At 38.8% G+C, this 20735-nt stretch overlaps 1 protein-coding gene across 2 annotated transcripts in view; it reads right to left on the reverse strand.

The window, feature by feature from the left end:
* LOC140732153 (contactin-associated protein-like 2) overlaps window positions 1-20735 on the reverse strand; it is a 1811541-nt gene that overhangs the window by 841493 nt on the left and 949313 nt on the right. For both annotated transcript variants that reach the window (XM_073054373.1, XM_073054374.1), the window contains exon 10: window positions 6522-6693. In XM_073054373.1, coding sequence (XP_072910474.1) covers window positions 6522-6693 — 172 coding nt within the window. The remainder of the gene's footprint in view (window positions 1-6521; window positions 6694-20735) is intronic.

The following is a 20735-nucleotide window of genomic DNA, read 5'->3' on the forward strand; positions in this document are numbered from 1 at the left end:
GTGATGTTTTATCTGATCATTTATTTGTATCCTGCTTTGTTAAACATCATTAAAAGCTAAACACTATCCAAAAAGAACATAGGACACAGAAGAGTGAACAGGCCCTTCATGCCACATTGTCTGTACTGACCATGATGCAAATTTAAAATGAACATCTGTAAAAATATCTCCTATAGTTTTTAAATTACCACCTGTCCATATGTCTAAATACTTCTTAAGCATTGCTTTCATTTCTACTTCCACCACTTCCACGCAAAACCCAGAGAAGTGTGAGGTGGTACACTTTGGAAGGACGAACTGCAAGGCAGAGTACAAAGTAAATGGCAAGAAACTTGGAAGTGTGGAGGAGCAGAGGAATCTGGGGGTACATGTCCACAGATCCCTGAAAGTTGCCTCACAGGTAAATAGGGTAGTTAAGAAAGCTTATGGAGTGTTAGCATTCATAAGTCGAGGGATAGAGTTTAAGAGTCATGGGGTAATGATGCAGCTCTATAAAGCTCTGGTGAGGCCACACTTGGAGTACTGTGTCCAGTTCTGGTCGCCTCACTGTAGGAAGGACATGGAAGCATTGGAAAGGGTACAGAGGAGATTTACGAGGCCACTGCCTGGTTTAGAGAGTATGCATTATGATCGGAGATTAAGGGAGCTAGGGCTTTACTCTCTGGAGAGAAGGAGGATGAGAGGAGACATGATAGAGGTATACAAGATATTAAGAGGAATAGATAGAGTGGACAGTCAGGGCCTCTTCTCCAGGGCACCACTGCTCAATACAAGAGGACATGGCTTTAAGGTAAGGGGAGGGAAGTTCAAGGGGGATATTAGAGGAAGGTTTTTTTATTCAGAGAGTGGTTGGTGTGTGGAATGCATTGCCTGAGTCAGTGGTGGAGGCAGATACACTAGTGAAATTTAAGAGACTACTAGATAGGTATATGGAGGAATTTGAGGTGGGGGGGTTATATGGGAGGCAGGGTTTAAGGGTCTGTACAACATTCTGGGCCGAAGGGCCTGTACTGTGCTGTATTATTCTATGTTCTATGTTCTAAAATGTCCACCATTCTGTGTAAAATACATGCTTTGTAATTATCCTTTAAATTCTCCCCCTCTCATCTTAAAGCATGCCCTCTGGTATTTAACATTTCCATCCAGGAAAAAGACACTGAGATATATCTATGCCTCTCATAATATTATAAACTTCCATTAGGTTGTTGGTCAGCCTCTGACACTCCAGAGAAAACAATCCAAGTTTAACCAACCTCTTTTCATAGCTAATGCTCTCTAATCCAGGCAACGTCCTGGTGAACTTTGTCTGCACTCTCTCCACATGCATTCTGTAATGCAGCAATAGAATATGTAGATATGATAATTCAAATGAGATCTAATCAACGTTTCATACATCTGCATCATGCCTTCCTGACTGTTACACTCAACACCTTTACCATGGAAGCAACCACACCATATATCTTCATTACCACCCTGTCTACTTCAGTTGCCACTCACAGGGAGCTATGAACTTGCACCCAAAAAATCCCTTTGTACGTCAATGTTCATTAGAGTCCTGCCCTTAATGTAAATATGCTTCTTTCATTTGACTTTCAAAGTGCAACACCTCACACGTGTCTGTCTGCTATTTCTCGACCCACATTTCCAACTGGTCTATATATCCTGCTGGATCATTTAGTAACCTTCCTCACAATCCACAACTTCACCGGTTTTTTTGTGATCTGCAAACTTATTAATCAGCCCATTTTTTTATACACACCTCCCAACCAGAGTAACACTCTTCCACTACCAAGCTCTGCCTTCTGTGGTCAAGCCAATTTTGAATCCAATCTACTAAGTCTCCAGGGATCCTGTGTGCCTTAATCTTCCATGACAGCCTATCGTGAAGGACCTTGTTGAAAGCTTTACTGATGTCAGGCAAACAACATCAGAGTTTTTTGAGTTTCTTAAAATTCTGCCTTCTTTTAGGTCTGGTTTTATCCGATATTATTTCAGTTTCTTGATAATAATGATTATTTCTTCTCATATTTATTTTGCTTATTCATTGTGAAACATTCAAGAATGGTAAATTCACTTACTTAATAATTATCCTTTTACAGAATCATTCATGAATTCCAATGCTAAACAAAAAAAGTTCTAAAAATGCTCAGTAATTACCCATTAAAATATTTGTCTTGCATTACCATCCCTTTATTATTCTGTTTGCATATATTAGGTGCATAGCAGTCATGTGCATCTGGAGGTAAAAGTACGATTAAACTGATTTGAGCTATCAGTGAATAACTCACTTATCATAAGACTAGTAGTTGAGTGGTTTTGGAGCATGCTGTTATTAACTGATAAAATATAGCATTTTCTATTAAATTATCTGTAACTGAAACATTCTCGTAGAGCCATAGAGTAAAACAGCATAGAAACTGGCCCTTAGAATGGAGCGATTTAAAAGAGAGCTAACTTCTTTATGCAGTGGCAGTGAGGACCTAGAGCATATATGTCAAACTCAAGGCCTGCGGGCCAAATCCAGCCCGCGGTGGAATTATCTTTGGCCTGCGAGATAATATCTAATTACTATTAAAGCTGGCCCCAGTAACCGAAGCACCTATGGTGTATGATAATGGCTAATGCTGAGTTTATTCAGGTACCAGGTTTTCAGGGTTTTTAGTGTTTATTCGGCAGTCTTGCTCGGCAGTCTTCTTCATAAGAAACAGAATTTGTAAAGTGAAACACTTTGTAGTTATAGCAGAGACTGAGACACATGAGAGCAGGCTGAAAAAACGGAGGCAACGAAAGCTGCGTTCGCACGCGTCCGACTGATCCGGCCCGCATGAAGCTGCATTTTGCTCAATCCGGCCCATGACCTAAAATGAGTTTGACACCCCTGACCTACAGTGAGCTATCAGAGGAAGTGGTCATGATGGGTACAACTACAACACTTAAAAACACATGGAAGGGGTGGCTTGGTGCTGTTAAGGGCTGAAAGCTGGCAACGGGGATTTGATGCTGTGGTCAGTATAGACCTGTTGGGCCAAAGGGCCTGTTCCAAAATCACCCAACTACTATTCGTGTAATAAGTGAGTTATTCACTGATAGCTCCCGCCCTGTTAGTCACTGTATTTATCCCACCCTGGTTTGACTGCCTAAAGTGCATCACGTCACACTTACCTAATTTGAAAGTCATTTGCCATTCCTCAACTCATCTCCTTAACTGATCAAAATTCCTTTCTAAGTCATTAGAACCTGTTTCATTATGAATGAGACACCCTAATTTAGTATCATCAGCAAAATTGCTAATCATGCCATGTAAATTCATATCCAAGTCATTCACATAAAATAATGAATAACAGAGGCTCCAAAACTGTTCCCTAGGGTGCCCCACTAATCTCAAATATCCAGTCAGAAAATTGACCTTCAACTTTCACCCTCTGCTTCCTATCATCCAGACAATTCTAAATCCACCTCACTATGTCCTCTCAAATCCTGTGTGACCTCATATTCCAGATCAGCCTTCTATGCGGGATCTTGTCAAAGACCTTACTAAAGTCCATATTGATGTCATTCACTGCCCTGCCTTCATCTATCCCTTTAGCCACCTCTTCAAAAATCCCCAAGTGAGTTGTCAGACATGAACTCCCATGTACAGTATACAAAACCATGCTGACTATTCCTGATCAGGCATTGATTATCCAAGTGATGGTAAAGCTTGACCCTCAGAATTCCCTCCACTAACTTCCCAAGAACTGCAGTCAGACCCACTGGCCTCAGCTCCCTGGCCTGTCCTTGTGTGTTTTGAGAGGCTGGTCACGGCACACATTAATTCCAGCCTTCCTGACAAATTCAACCCATGCAATTTTCCTCTGATGAAAGAGGTCCATAGCAGATACCATTTCCGTGGCCTCCCAACACTCACTTCCGGAGCAATTGGACAGTATAGACATTATGTTAGCTTATTGCGTATTGATTTAGCTCAGTTGTCAGTACTATATTTACAAGCAAACTTATCTTCTAATTCCTAGGCCTGAGACTCAACACCAGCCTTTGCAACTGGATCCTTGACTGCCTGACCAACTGACAGTAATCAGTAAGGATAGGCAGCAACAGCTCCACCACAGTTTGTTACTCTCTTACCTTGTGCAAGTTCAATGCACTGTTGTAATGAATTGATTAGTATGAACAGTTATGCAAGACAAGATTTGCACTGTACCTTGGTACCTGTGACAATTATAAACCAATTTACCAAGTTATGAGCAAAAGATATTATTTTAATGTTGGTAAGAAATGGTAATCTGATTCCTGCTGGCTTGGTCCATTGTTTGAAATACTAAAGACCAGACAACAATGCTATTAAAAGAATGCAGAATTGTGTGTTCTTAGATCTGTATATTTTTTGTTTGATGCTGCTCTCCTTTTTCAGGAGAACATGAGGCTGTGAAATCATCTTTGACTATATCTAATGATCACTTGCAAGTCATCATAAAAAAACTTACATACAGATCTCTTAATGCATTATAAATATAATTTTAAAATATAATATACTATAAATGTAATATTGTATGTTATAATACTGAACAAAATGTTGCCACTTAGCTTGATGAAGACAGGTAAAAAGAGAACTTTATTGGAACTGTCAGTTTTAGGGAGTGATTCATAGGTGGGAAGAGAGAACAGTATCCTTAAAGAAGGGAATCCTAGGATCTCATATTCTAACATTTGTAAACTTACACTTACCCAAGTTTGGTGTCTGTATCCAAACAAGTACCGTTGCTCCCTTCAGCAGAGACTCCATTTGGGCTCAAATGGACAGTGGTTGGGTGAAATTGAGTTGTGCTTTAATTCTGTACCTGAGCTGATCTCTGGGGTGATTGTCCAAGCAATTGTGAGATGTGGAGAGTAAGACTGATTTAGAGAAGATTACCCTGTTTTCCTTGTGGGAAAGATTATGATAGTGATTGGTGTGGGGGAGGGGCAGGAATCAAAAGGTTGAGATGTGAGGAATCAGTGGGTTTTGGCAAAAGTGGGAAAACGTTGAAGGGTTGGGGCGATTCAAATTGGGGAAGACAACTCAGGTGGGTGTTCCTGGAGATAGTTATTGTTCAATGTAGCTGGAGGGAGTAATTTGAAAATCTGGGCAAGTTTTCTCAGTTCAGCACTTTGGGTACAAGAGTACCCAATGACAGTGCCAACTTCCCCTGTGTTGAATGGGGAGATGATCTCATTATGCATATGCCTGAAAAACTGTATCAGAGTCACAGACAATAGGTGATTCACAACAGTAGGTATGGGGTCTAGTTTTCCATTTGTTGCCCTTCAATCTGGAATGGTTGCAAGTGAAAATTACTCAGGTAAAATTGATTTTCAATGCCTCAGCAAGGAGTAAAAACCTTTTGTTCCAATTATACATGCTATCGGTGAGTTGACCTTCAGAATATTGTGCACACTTTTACTCTCCTTACCAAATGAAGGATACGCTCATGATAGAGAGAAGACAGCCAATGCTCACAAGATCTATTCCTGTGATATCATTTGAGGAGAACTTAATCAAATTCTCTTGACTAAAATGTAACCTCATTGATATGCACAAAATTATTTGTACTTAGGGCTTGGCTGAGAAGATTAATGGATGAGGTCCTCCCTTGCTGAGGTGCCTTATAGTTGGCCACTCAAGATAAAATTAGAAGAAATATCATCAGCCAGAGGGCTGTGAATATTTGGAATTCTCTATACAAAATAGCAGTGGAGCTCAGTTAGTGAATATATACAAAAGAAATTGACAGATTTTTAAATATTATGCAAATCAAGGGTTGTGGGGTTTGAACAAACAAGTGGCACTGAAATGAAAGATCTGACATGATCCGATTGAGCGGTGGATCAGGGTTGAAACGTCAGGTGGCCTGCCTGCATTAGCTATAGCCAAATTATTTACAACTATAATCTGGCTTAAGATAACCAACTAAATTGAAAGCATATTGCCACGCTGCAGGTTCTCTAATCAGATCTTGGGAGTACAAGGATTGTGTAGAGGCCTTTCACATTGGCATCAGGAGCAAAATAAAAAGCAGTTACACTGCCCAGAGAAGGACATAATCATTGTGGAGTAACATGCTGACTTTGTTGTTTCTGTTAAAATCTTCAAGCCAAACATCCAGAATTCTGAATCTGATATCTGGAATTTCAACTAAGGTTTTGGAAGTGGCCCATTTAATGCTGGAGGAACTGAGCAGGTCAGACAACATCTATGGAAAAGAGAAAATAGCTGAGCTTTCATAGATGCTGCCTGGCCTGCTGAGTTCTCCCAGCATTTTGTGTGTGTTACTTTGATTTCCAGCATCTGCAGATTTTCTCTTATTTGTAAGGTGGTCCATCTGCTCTGTTTTGTTTACCTCCCGAAAAATGTAAGATTATCACGTTGATATAACATTAACTTATACAAATCACTACAAAACAGAAAAATAATAACGATAACGCTGACAAAACATTAGTCAAGTCAATACAAAATTAAAGAAGTAAACTTGTTGTTCATTTACCTGTCTATGATTGCACACATATCAATGTTAACATTCGTAAATTTTCCCAGCTGCCCTTGCTCAACAGCATGCAAGTCAACGAGCTGATCATCCACGTGAAGGAGTTGCATGCAGCCCTGAAAGGAACGCCGAGAGACACTTGGTTGTGTGCTATTTACTGCGTCAGGGTAACCTGAAATAACAAGTATACATTTTTTTTTCTTTTTATAGACATTAATCACAAATTAATGTTAATATCAGAAATTATTATCATTGCAAGGTACTGCAGTAATTTCAGTTCTTAATGTGCAAGATTGCAATTAAGTTGTAAATGAAATATTAATTTGTTAGGTCATTCTGAACAAACTAACAGCATTTTCTGTTAATGCCGATTGAGATTCTAAATCACTGACATTTGTACAGAAACAATTGAATGCAGCATGCAAAGCCTTAATGAAAGAACAATATGTTTGTTATATGTCAACCATATCTCAATGTAATGAAATGAACTGCCAATGACAATGACATAAACTTAATTAATTACATTACATTTTAATACCCACTGATTTAAAGATTGATTAACATTTGATGTAGCCATCCACCTGCTGTGAGCATAATCATCTGATCTTCAAAATGACTCATAATTTTGTGGTTGGTGATAAAACCAAAATTTAATGCTTAGTGAGAAACAAAACTCATTTACAATCAGTAGTTATGTTTAATAAAAGTGAATTACATTTACCTGTGTATCTGTGACTATAACTTAAAAACCAATTTATTGGGTAAAGTGTTTTTAATTTTTAATGCAAAGGAGCTCAGTTAGAGCAAATATTGCAATTATAAATTGCAAAAAGCAACTTATGGCCAAAAAATTATTTATCCTTCCTGGACATCGCATATATCCTTAACAATAATGATAATGTATTTCAAATCATATCCTGAGGTTGCATTTTCATACATTGATGTTTAATCTTTTGCTATTTATACCAAAATTTTAGCATTCTAATTTGACATTAATAAAATTATAAGTTTGCTGAAATTAATGGATTTCCAGAAATATGGCCCAATTTAAGGCCTGCCTGGGTCTCATAAATTAAAAAAAAGATACATAACCCATGTTAGGTATGGACATATATTGCTATGGAGGTCTATTAAAGTATCAAATTAAAATCCACTCCGAGCCTGATCATACCACATCCAATCAGAATCAAACCCAAGCCTGAGAACATAGAAAATATTTCAGATCTAATTTGAACAACTTCATTGCACAAAGCTATTCTACTGAAGTCAGAAGTAATATTGGGAGGTATTTGTACACAGAGTAGTACTGAATAGTGGGAAAAAAACAGATTTACTAAAATACATTTATTCATAAAATATTATGTCAGGTCAGTCTGACTAAAACATTAATTATTGGCACTGAATATATACCTAATCCACCTGCATCCACCATAGCTAGTCAAGTAACATGATTGTGTGGCTCTTCTAAACTACTACACAAGAAATGGTGTCAAATGAAATGCCGCCGTAGAAAAGCAGTATACATCATCAAAGATCCTTACCACCCAAGCTATCTCTTTTCTCGCTGCTGCCATCAGGCAGAAGGTACAGGTGCCTCAGGACTCGCACCACCAGGTTCTAGTACAGTTACTACCCTTCAACCAACAGGCTCTTGAACAAAAGGGAATAACTACACTCATTCTACAAAGGTATTTTTGGTGTTCCCACAACCGATGGTCTCACTTTAGGGACTCTCTGTCTTGTTATTTTATGCTCCCGCTATTTATATTTAAGAACATAACATAAGAAATAGGAGCAGGAGTAGGCCACCTGGCCTGTTGAGCCAGCTCCACCATTCAATAAGATCATGGCTGATCTGGCCATGAAATCATCTCACCCACTTTTCCCCCATAACCCTTAATTCCCCTACTATGCAAAAATATATCCAACCTTGTCTTAAATATATTAACTGAAGTAGCCTCCATTGCTTCATTGGGCAGAGAATTCCCAAAGATTCACCACTCTCTGGGAAATGCAGTTCCTTCTCATCTCAGTCCTAAATCTACTCCCCTGAATCTTGAGGCTATGCCCCTAATTATAGTCTCACCTGCTAGTGGAAACAACTTTTCTGCCTCTATCTTATTTATACTTTCATTATTTTATATGTTTCTATAAGATCTCTATAAGCACAGTTCATTGTTCATTGATCCTGTTTACAGTTACGGTTCTATAGATTTGCTAAGTATGTCCACTGGAAAAAGGAATCTGAGTTTTATGTGGTGATGCTATGTATGTACTGTTATGAATGTACCACAGCTCTGAGGGGCCGAAGGGTGCGGGACCAGCCCCCTCCTTCTGGAGAATCGCAAGATTGCTATTAATTCAGGTCTTGGACCCAGGAAATGAGAGACAATGCAACGGATCTGACCATTGTTCTTAGAGGCACCTGTGTGAATTGCAACTCTATAGTACGTGCCAACTATCAGGGACATGGACACCCTCGGGCAATGTGGGGTGGAGATTGTATCACCCTACCTTGATTGACATCTACAAATCTGCCAGTCACGATAAAAAGGGGACTGCAGGAGGCAGTACCCCAGCGACGCACCAGAAGGAGACACCATCGCTCATCGCTCCTGTGATGACGGGAAGCTGTTTGGGAGCCACGTGTGATTCGGTTCCCCTAGCTTGTGGAACGAGTGGCTGATAACCCCGAAAAGGATTCCGAACTGACAACGGGGAACTCACGTTCCCGATTCCACGATTTGAGTCCAAAAGGCTGGCAAGTTTATTTTCTCACCAAAATTCTTTCTCTCTCCAACCAGTGAAAACCCAGCGGTCCCCAAACAGCTAAAAGCCTTCATGAACTTGCGAGACTTTTATATTTACATTGGACAATATTTTTACCCCTAGACAAAACGATAGAGCCACTTCTTATTGTTGATTATTACTATATCCGCGCTTTAGATTGAGTATTGACGATATATATTATCTGAATGTTTGTATTAACCTTACTTTTGTGCCCCTTTATAAATAAAAACGTTTAAAAATAGTACCATCAGACTTCAGCGGACCTCTCTATCTTTGCTGGTAAGTGACCCAGTTACGGGGTTCGTAACAGTACTCTGATAATAAATTTTACTTTGAAGTACTTTGAACTTTGAAATAGGCTTGTTTCAGATTTTCACATTTATATTCTGCTGAATGGAAGTAGATTGATCCTCTAAAGAGAGAAGGGTGGATTGACACATTGTTTTCAATATCCCCCCCAAAACTGGCTTAAATTAACATTAACAGAGTGTTCAAATAGGGTTAACTCATTCAAACACTGATGATGTTAAACTTGGGAAAGCAAAGATTCCTCATGATCAAAATGTGTCTGATGATACTGGACCATTCCTGAATTTTTTGTGGAAGTATGAGGACTAACATAATGATTTGATATTGTTCATGGAAGATTCGAACATTATTTGCAGTCTGTGGTTCAGTTGAAGAATCCAGGGAAGCATCCTGCAACAGCTGGTGGGTATTTTGAATAACAACTGGTTGCCATTATTAGGTTTGAATCCCCAGTAAAAGGTTGAGACCTGCATTTTGTGTCCATCTTGGAGGCTGGTGGGTGGAGAGTAACTTTATACAAGTGGTCACTCTTAGGTTCCATTTATGTGTGCTTAAGAAGTCATACAATCCTTCAACAGAGCTTTTGCTTGCATCAAGTTTGTTCTTTTTGGTGGAAGGAATCAGATTATAAATAGCAATGGTGCACATTGCAATCCAATTTATTCCCTACAGGAGAGGCTCAAGACAGATCCTCTCGCTGGTCTTGAATCCAACTGCTAATCAACTTTCAACACCTGAGCAATGAAGTATATTTCATGGGCCACTAATACTGAAATCTGCTGTGGACTATTCACTGCAAAATTGGGTTTTCTAGCAAGGTTGTGCAGATGCTGTGAGCTGAATTTGGTAAATGCATTTCCTTTTGCAAACGTCCCTCAGGTATTGGAAGGGACTTCTTTTAAATGACTGCAATCACCAGCATTTAATCTTTTTCTCTCTGGAAGTTTGCTTTTCCTTCCTGAGAAGTACTGGGGGTGGGGAGGGGTGCCAATCTTACATGGAGGAATTAGTTCTAAATGGCTGGTGCCTTCTTCAGTTTCAGATGGAGATGATGCATTATCTCTTTGATTGGCAGGTGTCCCACTGGTGCTGAAGCTGCATTTCCTATCAGGGTTCTGCACTGTCTCAGAGTGAGCAGATGGGCTTTCTCACAGCTCACAGAGGAGAACTGTGGTGGAGCATCTGCCATAAGGGAAGCTATGCTTCACTGAATAGAACCATCAGGCAAAACAAATTAAATTCGATGGGAGCTGGGGAACAAGGACTAGTTGTCAATTACAGTGCAGTGACAATGACAAATAAAGAGAAAGGAGCACAGTACACCACACATATCAACCAATTTAGGGCCATAGTCCAGGAGGTAAAACAAAAATGACACACTTTGCAATTAATAACTATTCGACATGTTGGGATCAGTTAAAAGATACAAGCATATGTTATTTTAGTTGCTGAAACTGTTTTCCTTAAAGCAAATAAGTAGAAACTGTCTCCACTGACAAGGGGATCAGTAACTAACCAGACATTCAAGACTGTCAGAGAATCAAAGGCCATTGAGGAATTTTGTTTTATGGTGAGAATTAATACAAGTGACTCATGCATTATGACCATTCAGATTATGGAAAGTCACCTTTAAAAATTTCCCAAATTGCTACCCAAATAGTTGAGATGTGGAATTTATGTGAGAAATAGTAAATAAATAAAACATTTTTTTTTCAACTTGTGTTCCTTGACAGTTGTACAGGTCATGCAGCTTTACATTCCTAGAAAGAGTTTGCAAGGATAATGAAAGAAGGAAGAGAAAAAGAGTAAGGAGATGTTGAGATATTTGCAGTCTGCAAGTGGTTGACTTTTAGTCGTTTAGTATATTTATGTATCTGTTAGCAAAATATACCGAACAAGTAACCTCTTTTCGAATGAATGCCATTTTTCTGGATAATGCAGACTTTTTTTCTACTCTCCAAGTCACAATCAGATCACTCTGTAGCAGGTGATGCAGAACGTATGGCAGCTGTTCATGTTCATTCACAGGAAACCTTAAGACTATGTTCTTGATAAACCTGCAGAGGTATATTTAGTCCTATATGAAAATATAGGGATAGAAAAATAGATGGCAAACTATGAGTATTTCATCCATGTTCCTAATGATGTCACTTTAACAATTATTTAGCTTATGCACTTTTGTTAGAAATTGAGCTGGAGTTACTGCATTTGACTAATTGCCTGGTATATTTTGCACTTTACAAGTTAAAATTTATCATCTAATTCAAAGATACCCTTTGGTTAAGCAAGATAAATTGGCCATTGCATAAGTACAAGAATGAGTGCAACATAGAAGCTGTAATTTAAATAGAAGTTTGTGGTTATACATTACACTTCACACCTTGGAGTCATCATAATGTATTTTACAGTGAAATGTTTTGATGTACGGGTAAGATTGCTTAGTTTCTTGTGGCAAAAATGCCTGAACAGAATCTTACCACACCGACTAAAGAATTCAGACTGAACCCAATCTCGGTAATGATGAGCAGATAATTATCAGGTTGTTGTAACAGTTTGACAGGTTTACTAATATCCTTCACAGAACGATATTCATTGTTGTTCACAAGTCTGGTCCACATGAGACTCCAAAGAGATTTAAAAATATTTGTTTTATTTGTTACATGTACATTGAAACATACAATGAAATGCATCTGCGAGGATTGTGCTGGGCAGCCTCTGGCGCTAATATAGCATGGCCACAACTCAATGACCCTAACCATACGTCATAGGAATCTGGGACCAAACTGGTGCACCCAAAGGCGACCCACATGGTGAAGGGGAAAACATGCAAACTCCTTACAGGAAGGTCCAGGGATAGGAGCTCAAATTCTGAGCGCTGGCACTGTAAAGCAATGGGCTAACCACAATGCTACTATGCCACCCCTAGCATACAAAAGAAATCTAGATTTGTGCTTTGTGTTTGAATTGTATTGTCCTCTGAAATAAATCCATATACAATGAAGGAATTAACAACAAAGTGCTTTTTTGAATATATAGAGTGGATTCTTGTTAATTGGGAAATGTGGGGGCCAGTACATTTTGGCTCAAGTAAGCAACTGCCATTCAAATGAAGTTTCATAGTAATAACTAAAAAGGTATTAAAAAAAACTACCATTTAACTGACTAGCAAGTTATGTATTTAAATTAAATACAGAACAAATTAGCACACTATCAATACCATTCTAGTAATATAAAACTGTGTATTAGTTCCTAATGGTGATCAATGGAGGAATTCTTCCAGTTCAGTGTAAGCTGTCCAATCTTTTGATTTGATTGTAAATCAACAAAATCAACACAGACACCCAGTATAGGTAATGGACTATCTTTATACAATGCTTTCAATAATTGTATCCTCCAAATTTTCATTGTAACATTCAAGATGATTGTCGATACCCTCAAATTCTTCAGATTTCCTAAATTGCTGAAGCAGATCAATCATTTCTGGCATCTCCGAGCCTGATTTCTTGAAATCACAGTGAACTAAAGAATTCTGAACTGTCTTACAGCTTATTTCTTGCCTACCATCAGTGACAAAAATAACTGCTTTTTGAACACATGCACATGCAACAAGAGTTATTTTTAAAAAACGCTCGTTCTAAGCTAAAGGTAGTATCTAATGGCCACACAAGTGCATGTGTCAGATGCAAGCCAGAAATTGTTCAGCCCCCTACTCCAATAAGTGGTATGGTGTCCCAAATAAATGGAGGGATTCTCAGCTATTTTCTCAATTAGTTTTTGCTCCTTAAGAGTTGTCCCAAATATACAGCCATCTGGATTAACTAATGGTCCAATTAACTGGAATCCACTGTATTAACAGAATATAGAAAAATAAGTTTCAACTTCATTCAATTTATATTAGGAAATTTCATCTCTAATATTATATTGAAGAAGGAGTGTTGATGAAAGCCATCTCTTTTTCTTCTAAATTAACTTTAAAAAGAGAATTAGATTTATCAGTGTGCTAAGTAAAAGAAAATTGACAAGGGAGAAATTGGTTTTACTACAGGCATTGGCATGAAATGGCTGTTGTGTTATAATGATGGGAAAGTAAGTCCCATTTCAAATCAACCTTCAAATTGTACCACTGCACCATGGACAGTAATTAAGTATCCTGATGCAGCTGGTGTTCAAAATTTTCTTATATCACTCTGCTCTGATGCTTAAACTGACTTGCAACCAAGATCTGAGAGTGTAGAGTATATACTATGTATTGGTGACTCATGTTGAGATTGACAGCAGCACACTGTCCTGCTGCAAACCTTAAGAGAGGTTCCTCTTGCTCCTGTTATGGAGACAAATGAAAACTGAATTCTGAGCCTGTCCTTCTGTTCAGCTAGTTCATACAGCATAATTTAAGTTCCTTGAACATGCTGAGTAGCAGCCTTGAACTTGTCTGAGGCAATCCCTTTGGCTTTTGAAAGTCATAAACTGCCAAGTAGTAGCCATGAATTTAGGAATAGAATTGGGTGGCAAGAACTGCATGTGAAATTTGTCATGTCAGGTAAAGCAGCTAATTTTCAACACTGTCCACCTGAATCCTTCTTATTGAAATCATTCAAAAACACTTCTAAACATCCAGTTGCCAGTGTATGTGGGAAGATGAAAGACCAGGTTAATAGAACATTAAGCATTGAAGCAGTTATAAGAATCAGCAGTTATAAAAACTGTACTGTGCTTGTAATGGTCTTGGCTCTTATGAGATTCACAGAAAAAGTGATAGAAAGATAATGATCTAATAAGAATGCCTAACCACTAAGACAATCAGAGAATCAAATTAAGATCACATTGGCCATCAAGTATCCATTTACACTGATCCTACAGTAATACTATTTCATTCTTCCTCTGTTCCCATTAACTTCCCCCAAGATTCTACCACTCACCGACTTGCTTGGGGCCACTTAGAGTGGTTAACTAAATTACTACTCCATCAGTCTTTGAGCTGCAGGAGGAAACCCATAGATTTGTAGGAATTTGAAAACTCCACATTGAAGGACAGAGATTAGGATTGAACCTGGATAACAGAAGCCTGAGCAGACGCTCTATCAGCTATGCCTCTGTGTCTGTCCCAGTGTTTGAGAGTTGTTTACATTTCTGCAATCTGCAAGGTAATTTGCTGTTCTCCCATAACTGAGTTAAACATTATGAATAAGGAGAACGAATCAACATTCTAGAATACTGATCCAGCATTAACTTCTTATTTATTCATTCTTTGGCATCCTGGGATGTGTTATCAAGCCCTGTTTGTCCTTAGGAACTAGGAATTCTCTCTGCAGAAGCTGCTTAATCAACTGTGCTTTTTGCAAGTTCTTTTTTATTTCAGATGGTGGAAAATGGTGTTAAGTCAATGAAATCTCCTTGGTGAAGGCAAGTGGTGTAATGCAACTGAATAGTTTATTCAGCTAACTATTAATGGCAGTTAATTTGATAAGAGGCTTGAAATATCAGATAGAGTCTGAAAAGATTTATGTTACCTTGAAGCAGAAGAAAACCATTGATGCTTGACACAGGCTTTTTCACTTCAATTGTTTTCTCATGGGCTAAATTTAAATTCTCAGAAAAACACAGTGAAAGCTGAACTTGCATTCTCTAAATTCTTGGTTCAGGCCTCTGGACTGCTTTCCCAGTAATATAACTCTTCCACTCTAACCATTATCCTGAGACCTTACAGGTCAGAGTCTGGGGGCTCCAATTACACGTTCAGCTTCAAGCCACATGATGGAGAATTGGTGAGACCTTAAGATTACACTCTGGAAAAGATGGAGAACTTCTCCAGAGTGGTCAGCCATTCTCAGTTTGAACACAGAATACCACATGTACAAAGTTAAAGGTCAATTGTTTTTTCTGCGTATACGTATCTGAATCAGGATAGGTCCCATAGGCGTGAGGCACTAAAATAGCAAGTGCATGGAAATTTCAGTTGGGCATATGAGAAGCATGTTGCAAATGCTTCTAACAATGCAATTCTTTTCAATCCCAAAATGCAAACATATCTGGTTTTGATATGTTTGATAAACGCTTGAATTATGAGAAAGAGATTCCAGTACTCATTGTTCAAAGCATTACCAGGTCAATGGATTATGAACAAATGCCCTTGAGAAAACACACATGAACAGATGCAGTTTGGCTTTAATCTCAAAGCAATGAGCCTGTAACACCTACAGCAAAATAATCTTCTGGCACTCTGTTAAATGAAGATATAATGGATGCTATGCTACATGCTAGTAGTATTTGCTGCGTACAACAGTAATACCTTTTTCAAAGAGCAGAACATAGAGGTCATGCAAAAACTCCCCAGACAGAGAAACGCACACCCACAAATGTGTAGCTAGATATACCTCAAATGCCATCTATAAATTTGCTGATTATATAACCATTGTTGGCAGCATTTCAGATGGTGACGAAAGGGCATACACGAGCAAGATATACCAATTCATTGAGTGGTGTCACAGCAACAACCTTGCACTCAACATCAGCAAGACCAAAGAGTTGCTTGTGGACTTCAGAAAGGGTAAGATGAGGGAACACAAACCAATCATAGAGAGATCAGAAGTGGAGAGAGAGAGAGCAATTTCAAGGTCCTGGATGCAACATATCGATGAAGCTATAAAGAAGGCAAGCCCATGGCTATATTTCATTCAGAGTTTGAGGAGATTTGGTTTGTCAAATAAAACACTCAAGAACTTCTACATCTGTACTGTAGGGAGCACTCTGACTGGCTACATCATCAATATGTATTGGGGGCTACTGCACAAGATTGATGTAAGTTGCAGAAATTTATGAAATTAGCTTCATCATGGGTACTAGCCTCAGTTGTACCCAAGACATCTTCAAGGAGCGATGGCTTAGGAAGGCAGTGTCCATCATTAAGGATCCCCACATACCTTCGTCTCATTGTTACCATCAGAAAGTGTTCATTCTAAACACTTAAAACTTCTCAAGAGCAGCTGTATTACAGTCAATTAGTTCACGCTCTGCCTCCCCCATTAGTGTAAATGCTCTAGCTCCCTAGCCAATTTATTCCATTGTTTTCACCCATAATGTTTGGAAGATGGCTTACAACTTCCAGTGAGGGTAGTACATCTAAGATGTCTAGGAAAAGGATTAGCATGGATGTGATATAGCATCTGGAAGTTGATGAGCATCGGGCTGATATTAGCACCTCTTTGAAACTGGCTACATCGGTGATCAGAATAATTATAAAAAGTGCAGACAAGATAAAAGCTTCTGCAACGATGACCTCAAAGTTATTATCACTGAAGGTGACTCGCTCAAGGAGCCATTTGCTTGGAAAAAAGAAAAATAGATGAAATAATGGTAAGATGACCAAGCACATTGAAATATGCCCCTAAGCCAGCTGATAATAATGGAGAAGGCAAGAAGCATCTTCAATCATATTCAAGAAGAAAACACATCGGTAACACTCATAGGCAGCAGAGGTAGGTTTGATAGATTTAAAGAGCACATTAACCTCCACAGCATGAATGGAGTGTGGAAGAAACTATGACCAGAAGTATGCAATGACATCCTAGGATTTCAGGTGGAACCACTCATCCAAAACATCAATGAAATGGCCAATGAAGCAGGATGAGAGGATGTTAATGATGGTGATGTTGAAGAGATAATGCATTCGCATGGTGAGAGCCTTAATAATGAAGAGCTTCGAGAACTGGCAGAGCAACGCACCCTGGGTGAATCTGAGGACATGGATGAAGAAGAGGAAACACCGGCAAGAAACAAAATTCCTCAGCACTGGCATCACCACAATCACACAAATCATGGACCAGTTCATCGATAATGACGCTGACTGGGAGTGAAGCAATAAGGCTAAGAGATGTGTTCTCAACATGATTTCACGCTACTGAGAACTGCTTCATGAGAGGAAGCTTAAGAAAAGACAATCAAATCTCGACGCCTACTTGAAGAAGAAGCCAAAGTTAGAGGAGGACCTACAGCATGGTCCCTTCTCCAGGACATAACCACCACCCAATTCCCTCCGCTGCTGCTACGATGAGATGCTGCTCCACTGATGTATAGGTTAGGCCTAGATGCGTGTTCGTAACTCCACAAATTACTGTCTATACATAAAATATCATATATCCTGGGATTGATTTTTAAAAAAAATCATGTACACGCCTGTTTACATTGACCCCACATAACGTTGATTTACGTTGTGCTCTAACTCCAAGGAATGCATCCTTAGCTTTAAGCAGGGTCTGGGTGCATTTCATTGAACTGCTGCCATAAAGTTGACAAATTTCATGACATACTCCAGTGATATTAAGCCTGATTCTGAATATATTTCACAAGACCTTTTTTATTGGACAGATATTGGGTAAGGGGGTCAGTTCAATCCCAATGTCATTCATCATATACATTTGACTATTATCATGTATTGCTGACATGAAGAGCAGAAGCTACAGAAATGCTAAGTGAGAGGGCTCCTAATAGTTCAGCAATTCTTCTTTGTATATAAATGTATAATTAGATTTCAGAAAAGAGGGGCAGCTGTTGTAAGGAACAGTGGTTGTCTGAAATTATCTGAAGAATCTGAATCAGATTTATTGTCTTTGACATTTTTGGGAAAATGTATTGTTTTGCAGCAGCAGGATAGTACAATACATAAAAATAGTATAAATTACAATAAGAAATATACACCCAGTGGCCACATTAATAGATAATTCCAGTATCTGATAAAGTGGGCACTGTGGAGGTTAGTGATTTTCTGCTGCTGTTGCCCATCCACTTCAAGGTTTGATGTGTTGTGTGTTCAGAGCCACTCTTCTGAACATCATTGCTGTAATGTGTGGTTATTTATGCTATTGTCACCTTCCTGTCAGTTTGAAGCAGTCTGGCCATTCTTCTCTGCCCTCTCGCATTAACAAGGCATTTTCACCCACAGAACTCCTCCTCACTGGATTTTTTTAAAAATTGATCACACCATTCTCTGTAAACACTAGAGCATGTTATGCAGGAAAATCCAGAGAAAACAGGAGTTTCTGAGATACTCAAACTGCTGTCTGGCATTAGCAATCATTCCATGGTTAAAATCACTAAGATCATAATTCCTCCCCATTCTGATGTTTGGTCTGAGCAACCAATGAACCCCTTCACCATGCCTGCATGCACTGAGGTACTGCTACGTGATGGAATTGAACTCATTTTATTTCTTACATCCTTCACATAAATGAAGAGTAAAAATCTTTATGTTTCGTCTCTGTCAGAATGTGCAAATTATAGTAATTTGTAATAAATAGTATGAACAATAAGATGTACAACAGAACGGTCAATATAGCTTAGACATACAATTATGCCAGCACGAATGATTCATTCTGATGGACTGGTGGAAGATAGACTGGTAAAAGCCTGTTGGTCCAGCTTTTATGCTGTGGTACCGTTTCCAGATGGTAGCATCTGGAACAGTTTGTGGTCGAGTGACTCAGGTCCCCAGTGATCCTTCAGGCCCTTTTTACACACCTATTGCTGTAAATGTCCTGAATAGTGAGAAGTTCACATCCACAGATATGCAGGGCTGTCTGCACCACTCTCTGCAGAGTCCTGAAATTGAGGGAAATAAAGTTCCCATACCAGGCTGTGATGCAGCCAGTCAGGATGTTCTCAATTGTGCACCTGTAAAAAGTTCTTAGGATTTGGGGACTTGTCCAGAACTTCTTCAGCTTTCTGAGGTGAAAGAGGCATAGTGCTTTTTTCACAAAATTTCACAAAAATACAGCCGATGTGTACAAACCAAGTGACAACCTTGGTGATGTGTATACCGAGGAACATGAAGCTGTTCACCCTCTCAACCCCAGATACATTGATGTCAATAAGTGTGAGCCTGTCTCCATTCCTCCTGTAGTTCACAACCAGCTCCTTTGTTTTTTTATGACATTGAGGGGGTGTCAGGGTGATGATTTCTTCTCTGTTGTCTGCTTCGTTATAATTCGAGACAAGGCCAATCTATGCAGTATTATCTACAAAGTTAATTAACAGATTGGAGCTGTGGGTGGTGACATGGTTATGGGTGTAGAGGGAGTAAAGGAGAGGGCTTAGGACACAGCCCTGGGGGTGGGGGGGGGGGGTACTCCCGTGTTGAAGGTCAGAGGCTGATTAGGTGTGTACATTAATGAGCTGTACAGGTGAACCTAATAAAGTGTATGTATAAATATAAAATATATATAAATAAATTAAAATCAGTAGTGCAAAAGAGACAGCATAAGTAGTGTGATAATGTTACTGGATTGGTATATTGTCAATCCCAGAAATATGATGGCAGAGGGGAAGAAGGTGTTCCCAAAATATTGAGTGTCTTCAGACTCCTGTATCTCCTCTCTGGTGGTAGTAAAAGAGAAAAAAAAAAGACAGGTCCTGCATGATGGGGATCCTTTCTTTCTTTTCCTATATTTTTATTACTTTACATATAAGAATACAGAGTACAAGAAAAAAAATAGCAATACATTATACTAAATCACATATAAAGACTCCATACCCTATATTCATACAGATTAATTCATAACATTGAAATATAGTAATTTTATTATATAAACAAATCTAACCAACTACCAAGACTGAAACTGATTAATAAAGAAAAAAAGGGAAAAATATATTAGTCATTATCTGTGCTTTAACAGCAAATCAATGGTTTTGAAAATCAAAGGTCCCCACAATGTTTGAAAGTCTTTACTAGATTCAGAGATTCAACATCAAATCCTCTCTAAATTTAAACGTGACATCACATCACGTAACTATTGGGCGTGAATAGGAGGGGGCCGCATCTTTCCATTTAAGCAAGAGCATCCTTCTGGCCATAAGAGAAATAAAAGCCAAAATATGCAAGTCAGATGACTCCAAAATAATATCCTTTCCTCCAACAAACCAAATAAAGCAGTCAAAGGATTAGGCTTAGAGTTTACTTTCAAAAGTATCGAGAAAGTTTGAAATACTTCTTTCCAATGTTTTCCAAGACTCAGACATGTCCAAAACATATGAATGAGTGAAGCTTCTCCATTATTACATTTATCACAATACAGAGATATACCTAAATAAAAACGAGACAACTTATCCTTCATCATATCGGCC

Source organism: Hemitrygon akajei, chromosome 8, assembly GCF_048418815.1.
Source record: "Hemitrygon akajei chromosome 8, sHemAka1.3, whole genome shotgun sequence".
NCBI lineage: Eukaryota > Metazoa > Chordata > Chondrichthyes > Myliobatiformes > Dasyatidae > Hemitrygon > Hemitrygon akajei.